Genomic DNA, 23,440 nt, shown 5'->3' on the forward strand with positions numbered 1-23,440 from the left:
GTCCACCGGACCAGGGGGCCACCCTCCAGCCCCTCCCCAGCTTCCTATCCCGAGCCCACCCCTTGTCCCCGTCTCGGGGCACACTCTCTGCACAACGCAGCTGGGTGGAGAGTGGGGGAGTTGAAAGCAGACAGACCCGGGAATGGGAGGAAAAGAGGGGATGCCAGGAACGCCCCGGGAGTGATGAGGGGAGAAGAGTGCAGGGGTCACCGAGAGAAGCAAGATCAGGAGGGAGACCAGGCAGTGGTGGCCCCGCGGGGGTCTCGGGGCTCCTGGGTCCCCTAACCAAGCCCCCTCCAAGCCAACCCGGGTAAACACAGACGCCCTGACAGGCCAGCGCAGCTGCTGGACACGGCCCTCGGCGCCGCTCCAACCAGACCGCCACCGCTAAGCCCCTCCTTTCAAGAAACTCTGGGGCCGCCCCTGGAAGTGGCGGGGCGGAGGGACCCGAGGAGCGGCGCTCGGCGGCGATGGAGCCCAGCGGCCCGGGCACGGGGACCGGCGTGGAAGGCGCGGCGGGCGACCCGTACCAGCGACCAGCGCGGCGCACGCAGTGGCTGCTGAGCGCCCTGGCGCACCACTACGGGCTGGACCGAGGCGTGGAGAACGAGATCGTGGTGCTGGCCACGGGCCTGGACCAGTATCTGCAGGAGGTCTTCCACCACCTGGACTGCCGAGGCGCCGGCCGCCTGCCCCGCGCCGACTTCCGCGCGCTCTGCGCGGTGCTGGGGCTGCGCGCCGAGGAGGCTGCCGCCACCTGGGAGGCCGCCGCCACCTGGGAGGCCGCCGGGGATACAGCCGCGGGAGACATGAACTCCGGGGATGTGATCGCTGGGGTGGCCACCGCTGGGGACGCGGATGCGGAGGAGGAGGCGCGCCTGGCACTGCGCGCCGAGCCGCCTGAGCTCACCTTCCGCCAGTTCCACGCGCGCCTCTGCGGCTACTTCGGCACCCGCGCCGGGCCCCGTCTGCCCCGCGGCGCTCTCAGCGAGCACATCGAGACGCAGATCCGCCTGCGCCGTCCGCGCCGCCGCCGCCGCCGAGCGCCCCGTACGCCCGGCCCCGACGGCGGCCCGGACAGCGAACGCCTGGCGCGCTTGGAGGAAGAAAACAGCAGCCTGCGCGAGCTGGTGGAGGACCTGCGGGCCGCGCTGCAGAGCAGTGACGCGCGCTGCCTAGCACTGCAGGTGCGCCTGGTCCCGGGGCGGAGGGTGATGACGGAATGGGGCGGGGGGGGGGGCATTTGACAGCGGGCTGGCTGCAGAGCCCCTGCTGGGCAGAGGAAGAGGACGGGGAGAAAGGGCAGCCCTCCCCACTTGAGCCTACTTGCATCCTGTCCCTGGCCACCCCATTCCACTCCAACACACCCTAGTCCCCTCCCCTACTCACATCATCCATTCCAGCCCCCCAGAACTCCAGTCCCTCCGAGAAAACCATTCCCCCACCACACACACACAGCCCATCTCATCCTGCCTCTCTGACCCAGCCGTGGACCCTCGCAGGAAACCTGGGCAGTCTCGCACACATACGCCTCCGGAGCTCTCCGCGGTGCCAGGATTCCAGGAGGCCTAGGAGATACGGTGTGAGGAAGGCCTGTCCCCACCCTTAAGGAGCTAACGAGGTGCATAGGCAGCTCGGCGCAGTCACTCAACAAACATTGGAGGGCCTCCCTCAGGGCCAGGCCTGGTGTCCCGATGCTAGATAGACAGTGTCACTGTCGACCAGGCAGGTCTGGCCACTCAGCGCTGCGGGGGCCAGGCACCGAGAGAGGCATGGGCGCAGCCCAGGCATCTGCAATTCAGTCAACAAGCACTTGAGCGCTGTGCCCAGCCGTGTGTCAAAGGCCATGCGGGGGGTGGGGGTCAGACGAGGACCAGACGGCCTCTGACCCAAGGGACCACAGGCCAGGAGGGAGCTGACGTTCTAGTAGCCCTGCCCTATCCCCACACAGCCCGGGGTCACAGCCCTGAGGGGTAGAGAGAGGCCAGGGAGTGCGCTGGGGTGCAAGGCGCGGATTTCAGGGGCCACGGCCAGCGGGCATCGGAGAAGCCAAGTCCGGGGCGGGAAAGTACTGCCATTATGTGGAATAAGATCGTCCAGGATCATTAGTTCTCCAAGTATTTGCTGAGCACCTACTGTGTGCCAGGCCTGTTTTAGGCGCTGGACGCCCAGCAGTGAACACGACAGAAGAAAACCGCACCCTCAAGGAGCCGGCTGCCTAGCAGCAGACAGCGGGGAGGGCCGGGAACGCCCATAGAGCGCTCCCCAGTCTAGGGGTGGAGGAGCACGGGGGAGCGGAGTGCCCCGAGGGCAGGAGGTGGGCAGAGAAGAGCGCAGGCGTTTGGGACTCACTGGAACTGTGCAAACAACAGAATATGGGCTTTGTGCCTCAGTGGCCCGCATCTATTAAAAGGGAGTGACATGAGCTCCCGCCTCGGTAGAGTTAGGGCGAGGGTTAAACGACTTCAGATGAGCCCAGGGCGGCGAGCACGAGCGCGAGAAACGTGCCAGGTTGCTTTGCTCACGCGCCCTGGGCCGGGTGGGGTCTGGCGCGAGGCGCTCACCGCCTGCCCTGCTGCCCTGTTCCGGCAGGTCGGCCTCTGGAAGAGCCAGGCGGGCGCCCAGGAGGCGGCGCACGGCGGGCCCGAGGCGGCGGCGCGGGAGCTGCGGCAGGCGCGGGGCGCGCTGGCGGCAGCCGAGGCCCGCGCGGGGCGGCTGCGCCGGGGCCAGGCCGAGGTGCGGCGGCACGCGGAGGAGGCCCGGCAGGCAGTGCTGCGCAGCCTGGCGCGCGTGCGCGAGCTCGAGGCGCTGGCGCGGCAGGTGCCCGGCCTGCAGCGCTGGGTGCGGCGGCTGGAGGGCGAGCTGCGGCGCTACAGGTGAGCCGGCGGCCCGGGTGCCCCAGATCAGCTCCCGCTCTCCCGCACCTCAGGTGTGCTTTCCTCCCCTCAACTCATCCCCGTGTTGTTCACGTCTTCAGGTATCCACCCACCCATCCATCCGTGGGCCTGTTCCCCCATAAAGCCCCTCCATTTGCCTATTCGCTGGGGGCAATAGGATATATTTGTTCTTTGAGCATTGCAATAACGATGATAACAGCTAACACTTACCGAGCACCTAAGGTGCGCCAGGCTCTGAGCTAAGCTCTTATCTGATGTAACTCACTGAGTGCTCACAGCCACCGGACCTGTGAGGTAGGTACCATTATGTCCCCATTCTCCAGCTGAGGAAACAGATGTGCAGTGATCCCTTGTGCTAGCTCCACCAGGGTAGGAAGCTGGGCTCGGGACCAAGGTTCAAATCCTGGCAGGCCCTCTGACAGATGTGTGACTTTGGGCAAGTCACGGCCCCCCTGGAGTCCCTGTTTCCTCTTGGATGGAACAGAGCTTGGGGCCCCTGCCTGCCAGGGAGGCTGTGAAGAAGCAGTGAGGCCCGGCCTGGCTCACTTAGGTGCTCGGTAAACAGAGCTCCCTCCCTTTCCAATCACAAGGCACCCGGCCTGCCTGCCTTCCACATTTACCGAGCACCAGCTCTGCACAGGGTCTATGCCAGCCACCGGGGGTGTCATTCGGAACAAGACATTCCGAAATCCTCGCCCTGAGCGTGTGAGGTCCCCACGTGAGCAGATGTGTGGCAACAGCTGGCTGCCTGCTGTCAGGGAGAGCAGGGCCCTCGTCATGCCCGCTGCAGGCTCAGCCAGCGCCTGCAGACCTGACCCGGGAGCGGAGTGCTGAGGGTGCGACGTGACCTGGCGAGATGGGCCAGGGAGGGGGAGGGGGGAGAGCGTGCTAGAAAACGGGAACAGTGTGGGCCAAGCGCAGAGGCAGGAGGGACCTTGGCCCGGTCCAGCAGCTAGAACAGCAGCTGGAGGGGTAAAGCTGGGGAGGCACGCCGAGGCCAGGCCAACCCCAATGGTTGTGACAAGGTCTTCAGCCTTTCCCTCGAGAGAGCATGAAGCCATGGGAAAGTTCTAGCAAGGGGGCGACAGGAACAGACTTGCACTGCAAAAAAATCACCCTGGCTACAGTTGTGACAAAGAGATGGAAGGAGAGGGGAAGGGCAGAAGACAGTGGGAGCCGGGCAAGGGGCTGCTGTCCGACTTCAGCCCAAAAGGCAGGCGGTCTGGCCCAGACTGGTGGGCAGGGCAGCCAGAAGGGGTGGCTTTGAACCTAGTTCCTCATCGGGGGGACCATGTCCTTGACTTTTGAGGTGCTCCCAGCAGGGAGACGAGGAGGCACCATGGTGGAGAGAGGAGGCTGGCTCTGGGCTAGCCTTCTGCAGCTCCAAATGTTTGGATAGTCACTTCCTGTTTGCATAGCTGATCGGCCAAAGAGCAGGGCCCGTTGGCTTGAGGCCCGTATCCCGCCTTGGAACTTTCTCCAAGAGGAGAAATAAAGGGTCTCTTCTTTCTTTTGCTCTAAAGTAACTGTCACAGCATGATTGTAAAAATAACTCCAAACATTGGGATAGCTCTTTACAGGAGAAAAAGTGGATCCATAGTCAATGCAGTATTTTATCCTCACAAGGACTGTTCAAGGAAGAGGTTTTATCCCCATCTTACACGTTTTGGGAAGTGAGGCTCCGAGAAGTTAAGTGACGTACCCAAGGCCACACAGCCAGAAAGTGGAAAAGGAAGGTCTGTCTGCCCCCACAGCCTGTGTTCTTTCTATCTTTCCACTTTACCTTTTTTGTTGCTGACTCATGGTTACAAGACAGCTGCTGCACCTCCAGGCCTCATGTCTGCTGTCCAGGCATAAGAAGGACCAGTGATATTGGGGGTGGGAAGGATTTTCTTCTAGTGAGCTTTGCCTTTGTATTCAGGGAGAGGCCCCTCCACCTTCTCCCGCCAGAACTTGTACCTCCATCAGCTTGGCCAGAACTGCGTCACGTGGCTGCCCGTACCTGCAAGAGAGTCTGGTGATATTGATGCCCCAAACAAACCTGAGTCTCTCTTAGGAAGGAAAAAGGGAGCAGATATTGCAGAGGATCCAAAGGAGATGCCCAATGAATGAGGAAACCAAGGACCAGAGAGTGACCTTCACACGGTGATTAGGTGATGGTTGTCACTTGTTTCCCTGTCCCTAAACCTCGCCCAGCCCCAGAAGCAAACCTCCTCTCCCCGTTTTCTGTAGTCAGAGCTTGCAGGTTTGTGGGCTGACTTGCCCCCAAAGCTCTCCCTCTTTGGAGAAAGGAAAGGGGAGGGGATAGAACAGTTGAGAACACCAGTCACGTAGCCAAGCTTGATGGATCCAGAACTCAGCTGAGCTTCCCAACTCCAAATCAAACCTCCTTCCCCTTCTCTGCCACCTCCTCAAGGGCAATCTCAGCAACTCTCTTTCTCATTGCTCAGACTTCTCTTTAGTTCTTTCTCAAACCTGCACCTTCTTTTCCCTCCCACTCAGTCTTTTGTTGTGGGTTCTACCCAGTCCTTTCCCTGTTTCTCAGGTAAACCTCGTTCTGTCGCGTCTCTTTGGGGTTGCTGTAACCCCGAGCTCGCCCAGCTCTTCCCATCGTGATGATGAGTTCCCAGTGTGCTCTGTGGTTGCTGCCCATGAGCCTAGCTTTGGCAGAAGCCAGGATCCTGGAGGGTCCCCCTGATCTCCAGGGTCATGGAGCTCGCCCTCTGCCTCAACCAGGGCCTGATTCTGGGCTGGTTTCTAAATGCGTTTCTTAGCTCAAAGTTTCTCACTACACAGGTGGGGAGAAGTTGAGCTCCACACCTTAGGATAACATCCCAAGGTCAGTCAGCAGGGTTTTTCTCGCCTCTGTCTGTGGATGAGACGGCCCTGGATGGCCCTGGGCTTCATGCAGGGCCTCCTTGTCTTCACTCAGCACGCAGGGTCTCCTGCCCCTTCCCCACTTGGGCCTCAGAACCCAAGTCCTGACCCCTCAAGGGCAATTCACCTCCATCTCCTGCTCCCTACACAAGCTGGGCATCTTACCTTTTTGTTTTTGACCTTGACTCTGGATTCTTTTAAATGGTTATATTCTATCCAGCACTTCTGTGTGTTTGTAGATAGAAAGAGAGCTTCCCGTAGCACCTCAATCCGCCATCCTGACCAGGAACCTAAGAGAATAGACAGTAAGTATTTAAGCCATTGGAGACACTCATGTATTCGTTCCACATTTTCTAAGCACCTTCTATGGACAAAGTCCTGTGCGGATACCTGGGTACACAGAACTGGTACAGGCATGCCCACTGCCCTCTGAGGGTCTCCTGGGCCTGAATGGAACAGGCCATGAACACGCATGTTGGGACACAAACATGCTTTGTGCAGAGGGGCCCCAAGAGAGTAACTGCTGCTTTCAGAACCATGGGAGTCCTGGATCAGATACAAGTATTCCACATGTCAACGTGATCTGCAGCCTCCTGGAGCTGGGCAAAGACCCTGGGCTCACCCAGCCAGCCCAGTCTGCGGAGGATTACCCGGTCCACCACAACCCCATCAGCTGCTGCTTCCCACGGCTGGTCTCCTGGGTCCACCTCGTCCCAGATGGGAGACTCAGCTCCTGCAAATCCCACAAGACAGTCCCTCCTCCCAGCACATTTGTGAGCATAGTAACCCTGACAGATGATGCAGAGGGGAAGACGCGGATTACGTTGCACTGATGCAAATAGTTTCATATGGAATATTTAACATCACGATTCATACAGTGTCATTTAACCTCTGCCCCCATCCATCTAGAGTGTTTCCCTGTCACTTCTCCCAAACTACACCCAAACCCTCTCCACCTTTCTCTCCTCTGTTTTCTCTTTCTTCCTATCAGCCAGGTCTCTTAGATGAGTGCCAGAAAGCCTGACTCAAACTGACTTGCTTAAAAAAGAAGCTGGCTCTCAGTAAAGTTTAAGCATGTCCAGCTTCAGGCATGGCTGGATCCAGGTACTCAAACAATGTCACCAGGATATGGAAGTTCTGCTTCACTCTCAGGCAAGTTCTCTCCCCTGGTAGCCTCTGGGGCACTTACATCTCGAAAGGTCATCTCTTGTCTGAGCTATCCCACTGGAGTGCCAGGCTGAGCCTCAATGGACCAACTTGGAAACATGTTCATCCCAGAACCCATCAGGGGGCCAGGATGATTGGATGCTCTGATTGACCAAACTTTAATCACTTACCCACCAAACATATACAAACCCACAGCCAACCCTGTCGAACTCTGAGACTGAGATCCTCCCAGGAGAATCATGGGAGCACATATTCCAGACGTGTTAAACAACACACACCCCTGCCTTTGCTCCTCTCGGGAACTCACAGCCCAAATCCCCTTTCTTGTCTCGGGAACAGCCCACCTGTGGCAACTGAAGAATCTCTGAGTGGAGGCCCCGGAAGGAATCCTGCTTAAACGCAGGACAGGCTTGTCTCAAAGTCAGCTCTCCCAGGCTGCTGAACGCTTTGGGATAGTTGGGGGCACTCTGCACCCTCACCAACCTTGCCTGTCTCAGTGCTTCAGAACCTGCTGGGAGGATGGGCCAAAAGGATCCTTATTACTGGCCTCCTGGCCCAGCCCGTGAGCCCTCCTAGGGAAGCACGATGTCTTGACGTTGTTTGGCCCAGCACCCAGCCCACGGCTCCCAGTAAGACGCTGAATGAACAAGTGAACGGACCAACAAGCATATGGATGGATGCAGCCTCAAAAACGTCTTGGCCGAAAGGGCGTGGGCGTGCAGGAGTCCAGCACCAGGCGAGCCCCGAGTGGTCCAATGGCCTGATCCTGCTTCGAGGGGAACCATCCTCCACCCGGTGACTAGATTCTCTTGAAGCCCCGTGTCTCAGCCATTTCTCTGCCCTGCCGCCCCTTGCTCTGCGCCATGGAGAAGAAGCTGGGCCTTTAAGACGCCTGGGCAGCTGCCTGGGGCCAGCACTGCTGGGCAGGGGCTGGGCTCCAACGCCCAGAAGACAGAAAACCTAGCTCAGCTGGAGCCAGAGGAGGGGCCGCCTCTGTGGCTTTGTTGTCGTCCGGGAAGGATGAAAAGGCTGGGATGAATGGGGGGGGAGGGAGGCGTAGGGCAGCTCACTGGGCCGGCCACCATGCTGAGGACACAAAGATGAGGCCTTGGAGGGCCACCTCCTTTCTTCCGCCCCAGTGCAGCAGCCCGGCCTGATGGGGGGTGGGCGCAGTCAGTGGGTCAGGAGGGAAGCAGACGGGCGGGGGGGCGCCATCTGGAGCTGGGGGGCGGCTGGCTGTGGATTCCATTATCCTTAGAAGTGAGCGTGTGGGTGGTCGCTAGTGGGAACTGAGGCCTTTGTCCAGGGAACAATACCCCAGGCTCACAAAGGGACACTGCTGGCCCAGCACCTGCTGCAGGCCCACCCGGGGCCGTCGAGATGCAGAGCGGGGCTTGGTGGGTGGAGGCCCAGGCTCGGGAGGCCCAGCCCAACCTGGGCTTGAATCCCAGCTTTTCCAGATCTTTACGGTGGGACCTTGAGCTGGCCCCTCCCCCTGTGCCTCAGTTACCTCATCTGTGAAGTGGGCTGGGGCCCCGTTGCCCTGGACGTGTGTGTTCAGTGACGTGGGGGCAGGGAGGTGCAGGCTGAGCGGGCAGCTCTGGGCTCTGACCTGCCTCAGTCATTTTTTTTTTTTTAAATAAATTTATTTATTTATTTATTGTTTCTGGCTGCGTTGGGTCTTCGTTGCTGCGTGCAGGCTTTCTCTAGTTGCGGCGAGCGGGGGCTACTCTTTGTCGTGGTGTGCGGGCTTCTCATTGCGGTGGCTTTTCTTGTTGCCAAGCACGGGCTGTAGGCACGTGGGCTTCAGTAGTTGTGGCACGTGGGCTCAGTAGTTGTGGCGCACGGGCTTAGCTGCTCCGCGGCATGTGGGATCTTCCCAGACCAGGGCTCGAACCCATGTCCCCTGCATTGGCAGATGGATTCTTAACCACTGTGCCACCAGGGAAGCCCATGTCTCAGTCATTCTTGCTTCTGTGAGCCTCCTTTTCCTCATCTGTAAAATGAGGGTGACAAGTATAATAATGATTATTATATTCACCTCATAGGGAATTTGAAGATAAAGTGCTAATACGTACAAAGCACCTAGAATAACGCTTAGCCTTGAGAAAACTCTTGACGAATGCTGGAGATTATTATTTTATTTATCCCTATCACAGTACCCCCCATAAATTGTAATGGTAGTGGTGGTTGGTGTTTTTGATATGAACAGAGTCTGGCCCCAGAGAACCCTGTGTGTGGAGACCACCACAAGGAGTGGACAGTGTCAGCTGAGTGTCAGGGTCCTACCGGAACTGCAGAGTGTGGGCAAGCACAGGACCCTGACCCCAGCGTGAGTGACGCTGGCTAGGGCATCTCTTGGGGGAATGCCGTCATCTGAGCTGGGTGTTGAAGGATGAGTAGGAGTTTTCTGAGGTATCACAGATTCAGGTTGCCGTGAGTGCAAAGGCTTGGAGGTGTGAAGGCCTTGGTGCCTCTTGGGAACAGGGAGACGTATTGTGGCTGGCGGGTTTGAGGTGGAAAGTGGCAGGAAAGGAAGCTGGAAGGGCAGGCGAGGATGGCGAAGGGCCCTGAGCACCAGGCTGAGGCATGAGGCCTTCACCCCAGAGAACGAGGGAGACAGAGAAGGGCTTGAAACAGAAGTGAAGTGATCACTTTGAGCTTCAGAGCGACCCTTTAGGCTGCCTGTGAAGGACAAATGGGCAGGAGGGGAGGTGAGAGGCAAGGTGGCTGGTGAGGAGACCATTTCTGGGTCCAGCGCCTGAGAAGGGATGGACCACCAGCCCCACACCTGGAGGCCTTACCTGGAGCTGGGCAGAGCCTCAACCTGCCATTCTCCGTTCTAGGTCAGAGCCTTCCTCAAGGACAGCACCTTAGGATTTGCAGGGTGAAACAGGCATTAGAGCCACAGGCAGCAGCCAGGTTGGCAATGGGGACCTACCTCTGGGGGGAGGAGCCAGCAAGGGGTCACCCAGAGCCAGCCTTGGTGTCCTCACCTCGTGCTGGGTTGGGGAGAGCAAACACGAGTGGCTTTCACCCTAGCGTTAACAGAGCACTCCGAAGTGTCGTGGGCACGTTATGCGCTGCCGGCTGGATGGTGAGCCAGGACCTCAGGGGTCAGTGGGAGTGAGCACCGTGCCTCGAGAATCTTACCTGGTCACGTTCACAGTCACGGACCCCCAGGAGCCCAATTCAGCAAAGGATCTCACTGCGTACAGGCTGAGGAGGGGGGTGTCAGGTGACTGTGGTTCCTCCTGAGTCCTCAGGGTCCGGCTGGGACACAGGAAGCCTTCGATGGGGGATTACCGGACCTTTTATCCCCCTGATACATCACCCTGAAATTGCAGCCAGAGTTTGCTAAGAAGCCACACTGCCTGGACCTAAACTCAAGTCCCACCTACAATTTCTCGCTGCATCCCCGACACCTCTCGCTCCACTGGCCACAGGTTACCCACTACGGCCAGCATGGCACGTGGGCGGTCACACCACACCTGCGTGAAGATGACCTTCCAGGGGCAGCTGGGAAGACATCTCTAGCAGTGGGTTCATCAGTTAGGGATGCCCTTCAGCCGAAAGTTACAGGAACTCACCTAACAGTGCTTGGAACACACTGGGCTTTGGGTTTCATTGTCTGCTCCTGACCAGAAGTCCGGGGCGGGCTCTGTGATGAGTCTTGGCGATGTCCCTCAGACACGTGGCCTCCACAACGCTATTAAAGGCAGAAAGCACAGGACATCTGTTCGTTTCTATCCAGAAAAGCAAGGCCTGCCCAGAAACCACAAGTGCACGTCCGTGTGAGCCCAACAGCCAGGACGGGGCCCCAGAGGGCAGCAGAGCCAGGGAATGAGTGCAGGCAGTGAGGGGCGGGGAGCCGGGGACCACCTGTTGAGTTGTTCGGTGGATAGAGTCCCTCTCTGAGGTGATCTGGCCAAGGTCACCCAGGCAGTCAGGGCATAGCCCAGGCTGGACTCCGTCCTCAAGGGCCCAAGAGTCCCGGGCTCTCGTGTTGCTTCCCTCGGGGCTCGGGAACAGGCCTCGGCTCTGTGCCTTCGAGGTTAGTTGGGGATGCTCTGAGACCCTACGTTCGCGAGCCCTGCTTTCCCAGTTCCAAGCCAGGTGGGTGGCCTCAGGCACACAGACAGGTGACAAGAGGACTACGATATCGGTTTCCCAGGTCAGGGGCAGCCGCAGAGGACCCGGGGTGGCCTCAAGTGCCAGACCAGTCAGTCGCCTTTGGTCACTGCCTGCTTTGCCCATCTTCTTTGGTGCCTTGACACTTCTTGAGAGGCTCTGACTCTACCTGTTTTTGCCTCCATTTGCTCATCTGGAAAATGAGGTTAATTTTAGTGCCTACGTCATAGGTAAGACTTAAATGAGGTAACGTGTAAAAAGCACTTCGACGTGTGCCCGGCACGTAGTAAGTAGTCCACCAATTTCATTGTCATCAGTTGGCGCTTACCTGCAGGGAGCAGACGTTAAATCCCGTGCCACCAGCTCTGTCCATCCACCCCGAATCTCTGCTTGTCCCTGCTTGGTTTCACGCACTCCTGCTGCACACGGGAGGGGACAGGCTGCAGTGACCCCAGATCCATAACTTTCCAAATTCAGTGACCTGCATACTGCTTCCCAGCACCTGCAGATAAAGTCTCAGGGAAGAACGCTGCCCAGCCCAGCCTGGGTGACAGGCCACCTCTAGGCCATCACCGTGGCCAGGGCGCTAGGATACGCCAGCCAACCAGGACTCGGACGCACACTCAGCCCTGTGGCCTGGGAGAGGTGGATGCTAGGATGGGTAGGGGGCGGGACAGTTCCTGAAAGCAAAGTGGGGGCTGTTATCAGGAGATAGAAGGAGGATGCCATGAGACAAGAACAACAAACTCCACCTCGTGACCTTCCCCTTAGAAGTGAGAATCCAAGACGAGTGAAGGCTGCAGTGTGGCACCAAGCAAAGGGAAGATGAGAAAGTGGATGTTTGGGCCTCTGAGCCCAGGATTAGCACCAATCCTTCTAATGGGGTAACCCAATAGAATGAGCATTTCTTTCCCAGTAGTTCCAAGAAAATCCTTAGATTAACTCTTGATTATCCTGACATGGGTCACGCCCATCCCTGAACCAATCAGTGGTACCAGGGATGTTGGAATATGCTGACTGGCTAGGTTGGCGGGGTGTCATGTGACTACTCTGGACCAATCACTGCCACTCTGGTTCACCGGACCTGGGTCTCACGGATGGATTGAAGGGGAGGTGGCTTCTGCAAAGAACAGCAGTCCCTCTTGACTGGGAGCTCCTGTGGGCAGCAATGGTGCCCAATGCCCCTCCTTTCTGCCCCTGTGGCCATTGCCAAGCAGAGGGCCTGGCCCAGAAAGGCAGGTGTTTCCTCCTGACCAGGCAGGTGCACGGACCATGGGAAACGCCTGAGGCTCCCATCACCTGCCCTGAATCCTCCTGAGAGGACAGAGATGACTTAGAGAAGGCTGGAGCCACTGACATCAGAGACCCTGAAGCAGGGAGGGGACAGAGATTCTCTGTGGGGTCTCTTCACGATTTTCTGTCAGAATTAACCACTGACTCTTCTTTATCCAACCACATTTTGTCACATGCCCAGACTGCCGTGCTGCCCTGGGTCCAAGGGAAACAGCCATGAATGAGGCAAAGTCCCTGCCCTCATGGGGCTGACATCCTGGGGGGAGACCGCTGACCAACAGGTGACAGTACACGGGATGAATAAGGGGAGGGCGCGGTGGAGGTGGCTGCTTTGCTACAGTGTGTTAGTGGCAGTGTATTAGTCAGCTCGGGCTGCATGACAAATACCATGGTCTGGGCGGCCTCAACCACAGATGTGCACCGTCTCGCAGTTCTGGAGGCCGGAAGTCCAAGATCAAGGTGTGGGCAGCACTGGTTTCCCCTGAGGCCTCTCTCCTTGGCCTGGTGACGGCCATCTCTTCCCTGTGTCCTCACACAGTCATTCCTCAGTGCATGTCTCTGTCCTAACCTCCTCTCCTTACAAGGAGACCAGTCACATTGGATGACGGCCACCCTAGGACCTCATTTTTACTTAATCACCTCTTTAAAGGCCCTGTCTCCAAATACAGTAATACAGTCACATCCTGAGATACCTGGGCTGAGGGCCTCCTTGCCATGACCGTGGCCCTGAGAGATGGGGCCCCCACTCCGGCCCCAGCTTCCTCCACTCTGCCCGCTGTGCACCCCTCCAGCCATGCTGACCTCTCTGTTCCTTGAACCCCAAACCCCTCCCTGGTCCACTTTGGGCACAGGGTTCCCCGACTGCTCCCAGCCAGCTCCTGACTAATTCGCATCCACCCAGCTGTCTTGGCTACATCCCACGACTCTTCAGAGGCCCCGGCCCGGCCAGCCTGCTCCCCTGTCATCTCTCACAGCCCCTGGCCTTTCCATCCTCCATTTATTTTTGTTGTGACTTCACTGGGGTCCGTGTCGCCCAGGGGAAGGGAGGCTCCAGGAGGTCGGGCCGTTCTGCTAAGCACAGTGTCTCCAGCACACAATTCATCTGTGGGATGAACTGCAGAGCCAAATTAGCAGCTCGGACTGTGGGGGGTCTGCTCAGACACCCCCTTGCACCCATCCCCCAGTAGAGGCAGTGCCCCGCATTCAGGTAGGGACCACAAACGAGGAACAGTCAAAAAGGCTTCCCAGGCCCCGAGGCCTGTCTGCACACTCCCCTCTTCAGGATTTATTTTCGGCTCTTCCTCCAAGGCCCCCCCTCAAGCTCTTCTTCCTACTGTTGTTCTTTTGTTTTCACACACCCGTCTCTGTTTCCTGCGAGCCTTCACTCAGGAAACGCCACACAGCAAAGGCAGCCGGTGTGCGAGCCTCCAGGACCTCTGGCTGCCTGGCGACCCCACTCCTGGCCAGCCCTGGCCAGGCCCTGCATGTCCTGTCTGCCCTGCAGCTTCCCAAAGCTCGGGGGCCACTGGGTGTCAGAGGGTTGAATGCAGAGAGGGAAGCAAATGAGAGTAACGTTTTCTATCCATTTCAGAAAAAGCTGAATCCAGGGGTGTGATGGTCTCCGGCTGGGTCACCTTGCTGAGTTACTTGGTTCCAGCCCAAGTCATTCAAGCGCTAACCTAAGGTTGCCTTGAGGCATTTTGCATATGAATTAAAGTCTTTAACCAGTTGACTCTGAGTAAGGGAGATGATCCTGGTTAATCTGGGTGAGCCCCATTTAATCACTCAATAGACCTTAAAGCAAGGCCGAAGGCTTCCCTGAAACCAAGAGGTTCCGCCTGTGGACACAGTTTCTGCTGTGCCCAAGGGTCTAGCCCGCCTGTGCGCTCCCCTGCCTCTGGATTTCAGACTCGCTGAGCTGGCCCCACAAGCACAGAGGCCACTTCCTGGTTACAAAGCTCTTGAGACAGCACTGTAGCTACAGACGTGGATGTAGATGGGCATCCCCTACTGGCCCCACTTCTCTGGTTGAACCCTGACTCAACCAGGGGTTGAGGCAGGAGGGGACAGAGGCCAGCGTTTCTGTGCACCTGTGGTCATGATGCACTGCACTAACGACTTCACATATACAACCTCATTTAACCCCCAAGCAGTGCTGTGAAGTGTTTATCAGTGACAGTGCTTTAGGCTGCAAGTAACAGAAAACTCAACTCACAATGGCTTAAACCACAGGGACATTGATAATCCTGCATGAGAAGTCCAGGGGACAGCAGCTCAGTGATGTCTGCAAGGACCCAATTCTCCATCTTTCGACTCTTAGCCTGTCATCTTGGCCTATCAGCAAAGGCCCCTCATGGTCACAAGATAGCTGCCATGGCCCAGGCATCACTGCCACATCCAGAGACAGAAAAATAACTTCCTTCTTCAACTTCTCTGTTCCCAGAGACCCTCCTGGAAGACCTCCCCTCATCTCTCATTGGCCAGGATCACATCACATGCCTGTTCCTAAACCAATCCTTGGCAAAAGGAAGGAATAATCATGATCAGCTTAAACCAATCAGATCTCCTGTCTGGAAGCACTTGGCCACTCAGTGCCTGACGGAATAATTGAGATTGTGCCAACAAGACAGATGGAGTGTGATTGTTTGGGTTGTTGTATTTGGTTCCTATGCAACCATAACAAATTACCACAAACATAGGCACTCAAAACAACATCCACTTATGATCTCACATTCCGCAGGCCAGAAGTCCAGGCAGGCTCGCCCGGGTTCTCTGCCTAGGCTCCCACAAGGCTGAAATTAAGGTGCTGTTGACCTTGGGCTGAGGGGAAGAATCTGTTTCCAAGTTCACCCGGGGGTTGACAGAATTCAGATCCTTGTGGTTGTAGGACTGAGATCCCCATCCCTTGCTGACTGTCAGCAGGGGTCGCTCTCTACATGCCATCTCCTGTGTCCCTGTTCATCCTCCAGCCAGCAATGACCCAAGTCCTTCTCACACTTCACATCTCCCTAACTTCCTCTTCTGCACCAGCCAACAAAGTTCTCTGCTTTTAAAGGGACACGTGTGACGAGGTGACACAGCTTGAGGTCAGCTGTCCCATATAACATAACACTATCCCAGGAGTGATACCACATTCACAGGCTGCAGGAATTAGGGTGTGGGATCTTGGGGGTCATTCCTAGAAATTCTGCTCCTGCACCAGCTGGGTCTGCCCTCCCTTGCTTTCTGCCCAAGCCTGGCCCTCCAAGCTGTCGATCGACTCTGTTAGCTCCTGGGTGTCCTGCCCACCAATTCCTTTCCTGCTTCAATGATGTTTTCTGTTGTTGCAACCATGAACCCCTGGCTTGGGTACAGCCTTGAACAACTCACTTCTCCTTTCTTTCCAATGAAGTGTCTGTCTTGCTGTGGCAGCACCATGGCTACTGTGCTGGTGGGCAGAATTTCTAGGAATGATCCCTGAGATCCCACACCCTAATTCCTGCAGCCTGTGAATGTGGTGAGGACAAGGTGTCTCCATGGGAGCAATATCTCCCCCAGAGACATTCTGGAAATTTATGGGGAGGGACTGTTTGTTTCCGTGACTAGGAGGACAGTGCTCCCAGCACTTGGGGGTGGATTCCAGGGATACAGGCCTCCAGGTAGGCCTTGTACAACCCACCAGGATTGCCTTGCACCCCACATGACTTCCAAATGCCCTGCTGTGTGTTCGTTCTGCGAAAAACTTGCTTTCACTGCAATTATCTGAGCCTAGGTCCTAAGTCTGCTTTCCATACAAACACAGTTTTTTTGCACAGGTTTAATATACAAAGAATTTTGCAAGAATGCAATGCTGTGTGAGTTGAGGGAAGGTTATACTTTGATTTGTTTGGAATTTTCCAAGGGTGGCTCATCATTGCATAACCACATCACAGATGATAGCAACATTTGTGAAGCTTAACCAGCTGGTAAGGAGTTCCTGTGTCCACTGGCATTCATTACTCTGTGTCCCAGGGAGTCTGCATATCTGTCTATCTGTCTGTCCATCTGTCCCTCCATCCATCTATCTGAATATGTTTTCCTAGTCCTTATTTCAAAATGTCAACTATAGGGAAAGAGTGTCAACAACATTCCACTGAACATTACCTCACCTCTCTCAAATTCAAACTTAGCCATTATAAATAGTTTTAAGCATCTGAAATTTTCTTTATATCTGAGCATTTACTTATTGAAATGTATGTTATAAAATTCCTTTCTCTCTCCTCTAAATCACAAGGCATCACATTAATTTCTTCAAAGTATATGTAAAGACAGGGTCTATTAGCTCATTTAGGGATAGCACAGGAATGTTCCAAAATATCCGTTATAAAAAGAGGGTGTCAGTATGTTAGCGGTGGGGTCCTCTGCTGTGCGGGGGACAGAACGAGTGGCTGAGGGACAGGGCAAGAGCTTGGCTCCGACAGTGCCCACAGCTTATGATGCGCTGCTGTCCAAGCATTTGCCAAATTTCAGACACTCTCCTAGGAGCTGTGTCATCTTTTACCATACCTGCAGAGCACCCGTGTTGTTATCCTTTAGTTACTATTTTTCCTTAAATCATCTCACTCTTTTTACTTAATTTAAAAGGAAGTTTTATCACTGTCATAAACATAAAACTAAAATGGTTCATTAATTGTCTTTAGTACACATTATACTAAATACTTAACTGTTTAAAACACACACACACACACACACACACCTGTTCATCCGAGTGCCACCTAAAATCCCCTTGAATACTAAACGGAGGCAGGAGGTCCCCGTGTTTAAAAGTACCATTATTTCATTTCATCTTCATGGGACCCCAGGGCCCATCAGTGTTTACTGGTGAATGAACAGAGGATTGAGATGGAGGCCGGGGGGCAGGGGCAGTTGTGGAGTGTCACACCGCAAAGCCACGGTCCTGCGGGGTGGAACCCAGATTAGGCAGCTCCTGAGAACCCCCCTCTTTGCATCGCAGAACCAAGGGAGGCTCTGTCCGTCGGAGGCCCAGAGCTGGGCGTGAGCGGCCAGGAATGGAAGGAGTAGAGGGGAACATCTGGCCCTTGTCAGATCGTGTTGGCCGCCGGGCTCCAGCAGGAAGAAGGCGTCAGAGGGAGGCTCACTCGGGGCTCAGGGCGGCACACAGAGGTGTGCAGCTGGAGGGAACGCCCTGCTGGCACGAGGATGCGGTCTGTTCGGGCGTGAGGGCATGAGGGGACAGTGGGCAGCCGCGGGCCCGCCTCTCCCCAGGAGGGCCTGGAGCTGAGAGGGAGGTGCTCCGCTATGCCTGTGGGGTGACAGGCGTCTCTGCAGGCCCCAGAAGTTCCCCCAGCCCCTCCGTGCCCCCAGAGGAGAGTGGCCCAAGGTGGGCAGGGGGTGAATGTGGGGTCACAGGCCAGCGAGGGCCTCTGCCGGCCTTTGCAGTCCTGGTTGTCTCAGGTCCTGGACTGACCTGGTGAATCTCTAACTCCCCTTAGCCAACCTCTCTTTTTAACAAAGAAAGAACAGCCTGAAAACAGGATCTAGCTAGAACTGGCTGTTTTGTTGTCTTTGTTTTTCTGGTTACCTTCTATTTATGGCAAGAGACACTGGCTTTTTACTCTTGGTGATAATGTTTCCTATGAAAGGAAATCTGTACTAGTCAACAATAGGGCCAGTGACCCAAAATGCCTGCAGTTTGGGAAGGTCCTCCTCACCCTCTCACCTGGAGGGTCCACCCCTCTGTCAGCCCCCATCCATGGGACTCGACAGTGATGGGGCTGGGACTCGCCCCCGGTCTGTGGCTCCAAAGCTAGCGCTCTCCTGACTGTCTTTCTGGAACAATCCAAGAGCAGAGGGACGGGGAGGAGCTGGAATCCCCCCCGCCCTGGGCGCTGGGCTTGTCCTCGCCTGACCTGCCCTCCCACTAGTGACCTGAACTGCCGCCAATGGTGTCATTCATCCGTTCCCGCATTCATCGTTCAACAAACCTTGACGGGCCACTCTGTCCTGTGCTGGCTGCCCTCCAGGAAACGCAGTCTGATGGGGGAAACACAGCACAACAGCCGCTGGAGACCGTGGGAGCTCAGGGCATCCAGGTAGGGAGACAAGTTCTGAAAGGAAGTGACATTTGTGTCGGGGACCCGGCAGGTGGGTGGTTGAAGGACCAGCAGGGTTTTCCAGGCGGAACTAGCTCGGGATGGGTGCACACTGCAGCTCGAGGGATCTGCGTGGTCTCAGCAAGTTCCCCCAGCTCTGGACGTCAGTTTTCTCATCTGTGAAATGGCAGGAATGAGAATAAGTTTTTCTTAGGGCTGCTGGGAGGAACAGATGAGTTTTTTCATTAAAACACTCAGAGCGTACATACGATCTATAAAATAAATAGGTAAACAACAAGGACCGACCGTAGAGCACAGGGAACTCTACTCAGTATCTTGTAATAACCTATGCGGGAAAAGAATCTGAAAAAGAATATGTGTGTGTATGTATATACATACACATACACACACGTAGAACTGAATCACTTTGCGGTACACTTGAAACTAACATAACGTAAATTAACTATACTTCAATTTTAAAAAATTAAATCTGTATATATAAGGGGAAAAAAAGACACTCAGAGCAGCGTCTGGCACACAGTAAGGTGCTGGCCGTGGTCATCACGTGCCAGGACGCAGAGGGCAACGCGCCGGAGGGTCGGTGGGTCTGGCTCTGCCATGCCCGGGGGCATCAGCAGCCTTGAGCTGGAGGGCTGGGCCGGGTCGGACCGTGGAGGACCTTCCAGGTTGTGTGACGGCCACTGGCGTTCTTTCTCTTGGCCACAGGGAGCCACTGAAGCATTTTGCAGGGAAGACGGACGGGGTCAGAGCTGACCTCTGCTCCCTTTGGCAGCCAGAGTAGAGTGGGCAGAAGTGGAGGCGGGCAGGGGGACTTCTCGCCACCTGTGGGACCCTCTGGAACAAAATATATCCTTTCCTCCTCCGGATCTTAGCTTCATCACTTGCGGAAACTCCCTTGGGGAGCGGCTGGAATATGGGGGGATCTGGACTTCTCTGGTCGGCCATGGGAAGACACAGAAGGCTTTGGAGCAGGGTCAGAGCTGTTTTCCAGAAACTGGCCATGACAGCAAGTGCTGATGGCCTGGGGGTGGGTGGAAAGAGACACATACTTATCAGGTTACAGGGTCCTCTCTGTGACTCTGGGGCTGGAGCATTCAAAGAAGCTGGAGCTGCAAGTCAGGGGGGCCATAGCACTCAGCCCACCCAGGGGGGGACCACAGGTGGCCTCCACCTGCCCCCAGGTCACTCCATCTCCTCCCCAGAGCCAACCCCAGGGATCTCGTTCTTACGGGAAACCCTCATTAAACCACTGGGCCCTGTGGTCCGGTCCCAGGGCCAAGAGCTGTCAGATTTCTAAGGCCGGACTATTCCAACAACAAAGCCTTTCCCAAACTACTGCAGTGAGGGTTTGCAGTCAGTCAATCAAGAAATATTACACAGACGTGTCCTCTTAGCCTGAACCACTCTCAAGTGGCCTTTTGCAGGCCAAAAGCAGGAAAAGTCAGCAATTCCATCTGGGTCAGCCTAACACATGCTTCCACCACCTGTAGTATGAAGCTCGGTGGGGCCTTCCAGGGCCTGTGAAGCAGGGAGTGGGCCGTGGGGAGGTCGGGCTGGGCAGGGCGTGGACCCGGGTCCGGATCACCGTCCTGCCCCCAACACCTCTGTGACATAATCTTTTCGTCCTCTGAGAAGCAGCAACCTCAGAGCCCAGGGAGGAGAGTTGCCCAGAATAGCACACCAAGGCCCAGCCCAGAGCAGGGTGCCAGGTCAGGGCCAGCTCACCCGCTCTCTGGTCTGCTCTGCGAGCCCTCTACCCTGGCCCTGCTGCCCCCGTCTGTCCCCAAACACCTGCCACCTCTCTTCTTCCGCCCAGGCCTCCTTCATTCTGCTCAACCCCAGGTCCTGCCTCCTTCAGGCCGCCCGCCCCGCTCTGCAGACCCAGCGCCCTCCTTGTCTGGGGGAGGTCCAGCCCTGCGTCCGGCGGGCACGGCCCTGAAGAATGAGGGCTGTCTCTGCTCTCCCTGCCTGATGGTCCCGTGTCTCCACCCAGAGGACCCCTGAGGGCAGGGACTGCGCCCCTCTCCCCGCCCACCCCCGCCTGCACGGACCCAGGCATTGTAGGTGCCACAGAATAGCATCTATACTGCAGCCCTCTGCCCAGCACTGTTGCTGCGGCCCCCCTGGGCTAGGCCCTGCCTATGACCTCCAGGTGGCCAAGCCCAATGGACACTGTTTGGGTGGCCAAGTGGGTGATGGCGCTTCACACGGGGATGGGGGGCAGCAGGAGGGGCAGAGGGAGGAAGGCAAGGAGGCGCTGGAGATGCTGTGGGACCTCCAGGCGGAGACGCCAAGGCAGCGGCCGCGCTGGGGAGCTCACTGGGAAACCAGATCTGAGAAGCCAGAGCTAGAGGCAGACTTGGAAGCCACTGGTGCTTGAAGCCACAGCACTGGCTGAGACCTTACAGAGGGAGTGCATGCGAAGAAGAGAAGAGGTCCTCGGGTGGGGCCCGAGGGCCGCTGGGGTTAGGGGTCAGGATGAAGAGGAGGAACGAGCAGAGTAGACAAGAAAGGGTGCAGGGGAGGTGGAGCGTCTCCCGGAAGCCGAGGGAAGGAGGCGTCCAGTGAGGGAGCGATGTGGGGTCGGCCCTGCCTCTGCAGGCCCGGCAGTGTGGCGGTGCCGGGTGACAAGATGTGAGCAGAGCAGGCAGAGAAGCGGGTGGAGGGGCCGTATGGCGGGAGGGTGGTTTCGTTTGTTTCAAGGTGGAGATATCACAGCTCATCTGTGTGGCACGCGAACGATCCTGCAGATGGACCCAGCGGAGAGAGGGGCGGCGATACAGGCCGTCAGAGACCAGTTGCTGGACGAGAGTAACACCCCACTCTGTTTCTCTGCAGCCCCGTTGCACTTGGAAAATTCCAAAGTGTGCCCTCATCCGTCCCACTCTCCGAACTCTGTCCTCGCTGGCTTCCTCTTCCCCACTTCGTTGCATGTGACCTGTGGTCACCTAACGAGGACAGCAGCTGGGCTGGGCCATTCCAAGCTTGCCTTGCAAGCTTCCCCTGCACCTGGCGGGGCCCCTGAGATGCGGGCCTAGAGCCAGGGGCCGGAGTGTAAACCCAGCTCCTCCATTTCCGAGCTGTGCGGCTTGAGCCAGTTACTCTGGCAAAATGGGGGGAACGATGGTACCTACCGCGTGGGGTTGTTGTGAGGAAATGTTCAAAGCCCTAGAACAGTGCCTGGCACCTAGCGAGCACGCCGAAAGATTTACCGTTGTGTTGACGCAGGAAGTCGCTCTTGGACCCGGCTTCTGAGACTCCAGTGGCTGAGGGGATGCAGGGAGGGGAGGCCCAGCCTCTGCTAGGAAACTGTGAATAAGGGCTGTCCCCCCATCTCATTTTGCTTGTTGAAGCCCTTAAATAATTTAGGGAAAAAATTAATTCCTCACAGTGGGAAGACTTAGACATCGCCTAGTCTGACTCTATGCAAAATTCCACCCATTAAAGTCCCTTATCTGCTTACATACCTCCTCTGCCAGGAAGCTCACCACCTCCCAACACAGCCCGTTCCATTCTTGGTCAGCAGTCCTTGTGAGAAAGTTTTTCCTCAAAGGGAGCTAAAACTGCCTTCTTTTGACTCTCTCTCGTCTTTGCTGCCCCTCCCCTTCATCCTGGTCAAGCACTGCCCTCTGGGGCCACATAAAGGCTACTCGCCTCCTCCCCTGAGTCTTGGAGACAATGACCCTATACCCCTGTGTCTTCTCTTCTTTTGGCTGTGGTCTGAGCCTCTGGAATTGAGAGGGACTGTCACCTGCCCAGGCAGACCTCAAATGATATGACCTAAGCTCTAATCACACGGTTTCTCTTTGAACCAAGAATCCCCATCCAGGGGGGGGTCTCACACTGATTACTGCCAAGCACCTTCCCATTCTCGGCTTGCACTGGGGGAGCCTGAAAGCAGGACTTTATCAGTCAGAGTTACTGGCTCATAAAACACAAAAGGTTAGGCTTAGCTCTAGCTTCAGGCAGAGCCTGATCCAGCAACTCTAATAATGTTACCAAGGATCCGTTCCTATTGCCGTCATTGTTAGGCTCTATCCGTAGCCCCCAGCGTCTCCAGGTGGCTGTCACATCTCCCCACGGCACCCCTGCTTGGTTGGGGAGCTGCCTCTGGGAAATCCCCGCGCCTACAGCTCCTTGAATCTCATTGGCTACCTGTGCAGCCCTTAGCCAATCATGGTGGCTGGGGGTGGGATTATGTTGATTTGTGTGCTACGCCCTCCTCTGAGCAGGTGAGCAGCCTGTGGCTGGGGGCGGGGACAATCGGGGAGCTGTCACCCCTGGGGAGGGGGTGCTGGATGGCCCCAAGCGGCGGATGGCTTACCCTGGGCCTCATGTACAACCTTGCAGACCCCCACTTGTTTGGCTCAGCAGATGGTCCTCTGGGTGGTGAGTTCACCTGACCAACCCTGGGCGCCCACACCTGCTCAGGCTCTCTGTCGTGCCTTCTCCCCGTGTCCCAGTTACTCCAGGACAGCTGCCGTGGTCCCCCTGACCGGCACGCGGCCAGAGGAGCTCCTGGCCAAGCCAATGGCTTCCGGGTGCCTGCCCTCTCGCAGAGGCCCGACCGCAAGAACCCAGTCACAGCTGGGAGGACCTCAGAGGCATCGGCTCCAGTGACCCACCTGCAAAATGGAGCCCAAGTCCCACTGCCAGTTCCTATTGGCAGCGCTGGGGTTGGAATCAAGGACCCCTGCCCGGCCCTCCTGGATGCAGACGCTCCTCAGAAGATTTTGCCTTTAGTCTCATTGGCTAAAATTCAGTTATAAGCCTACGTCTTAGCTGCAAGGGAGGCTGGGTGAATATCCACCATGGAAGGCTGACTCGGCCATACTGGCCACTGGGTAGGGAGCCAATGGGGTCAGCCACAGAGACCACACAGGGGCTTCTGCAGGCATGTCACAGACAGCTTAGCTGTGCAGAGCAAGGAGTGGAGAAGGGCGGGCCCATACCCCACGCTCTCCCACAGGGATCTGGCTGAGC

The 23,440-nt window shown here is 56.7% G+C and overlaps 1 protein-coding gene across 1 annotated transcript in view; it reads left to right on the forward strand.

The window, feature by feature from the left end:
• Positions 1 to 470: 470 nt before the first annotated feature.
• Positions 471 to 23,440, forward strand: part of EFCC1 (EF-hand and coiled-coil domain containing 1) — a 32,854-nt gene continuing 9,884 nt past the window's right edge. Inside the window, exons 1-2 of the mRNA XM_061195612.1 lie at positions 471 to 1,187; positions 2,593 to 2,876. Of these exons, the coding sequence (XP_061051595.1) occupies positions 471 to 1,187; positions 2,593 to 2,876 (1,001 nt within the window). The remainder of the gene's footprint in view (positions 1,188 to 2,592; positions 2,877 to 23,440) is intronic.

This window comes from Eubalaena glacialis, chromosome 7, assembly GCF_028564815.1.
Source record: "Eubalaena glacialis isolate mEubGla1 chromosome 7, mEubGla1.1.hap2.+ XY, whole genome shotgun sequence".
Lineage (NCBI taxonomy): Eukaryota > Metazoa > Chordata > Mammalia > Artiodactyla > Balaenidae > Eubalaena > Eubalaena glacialis.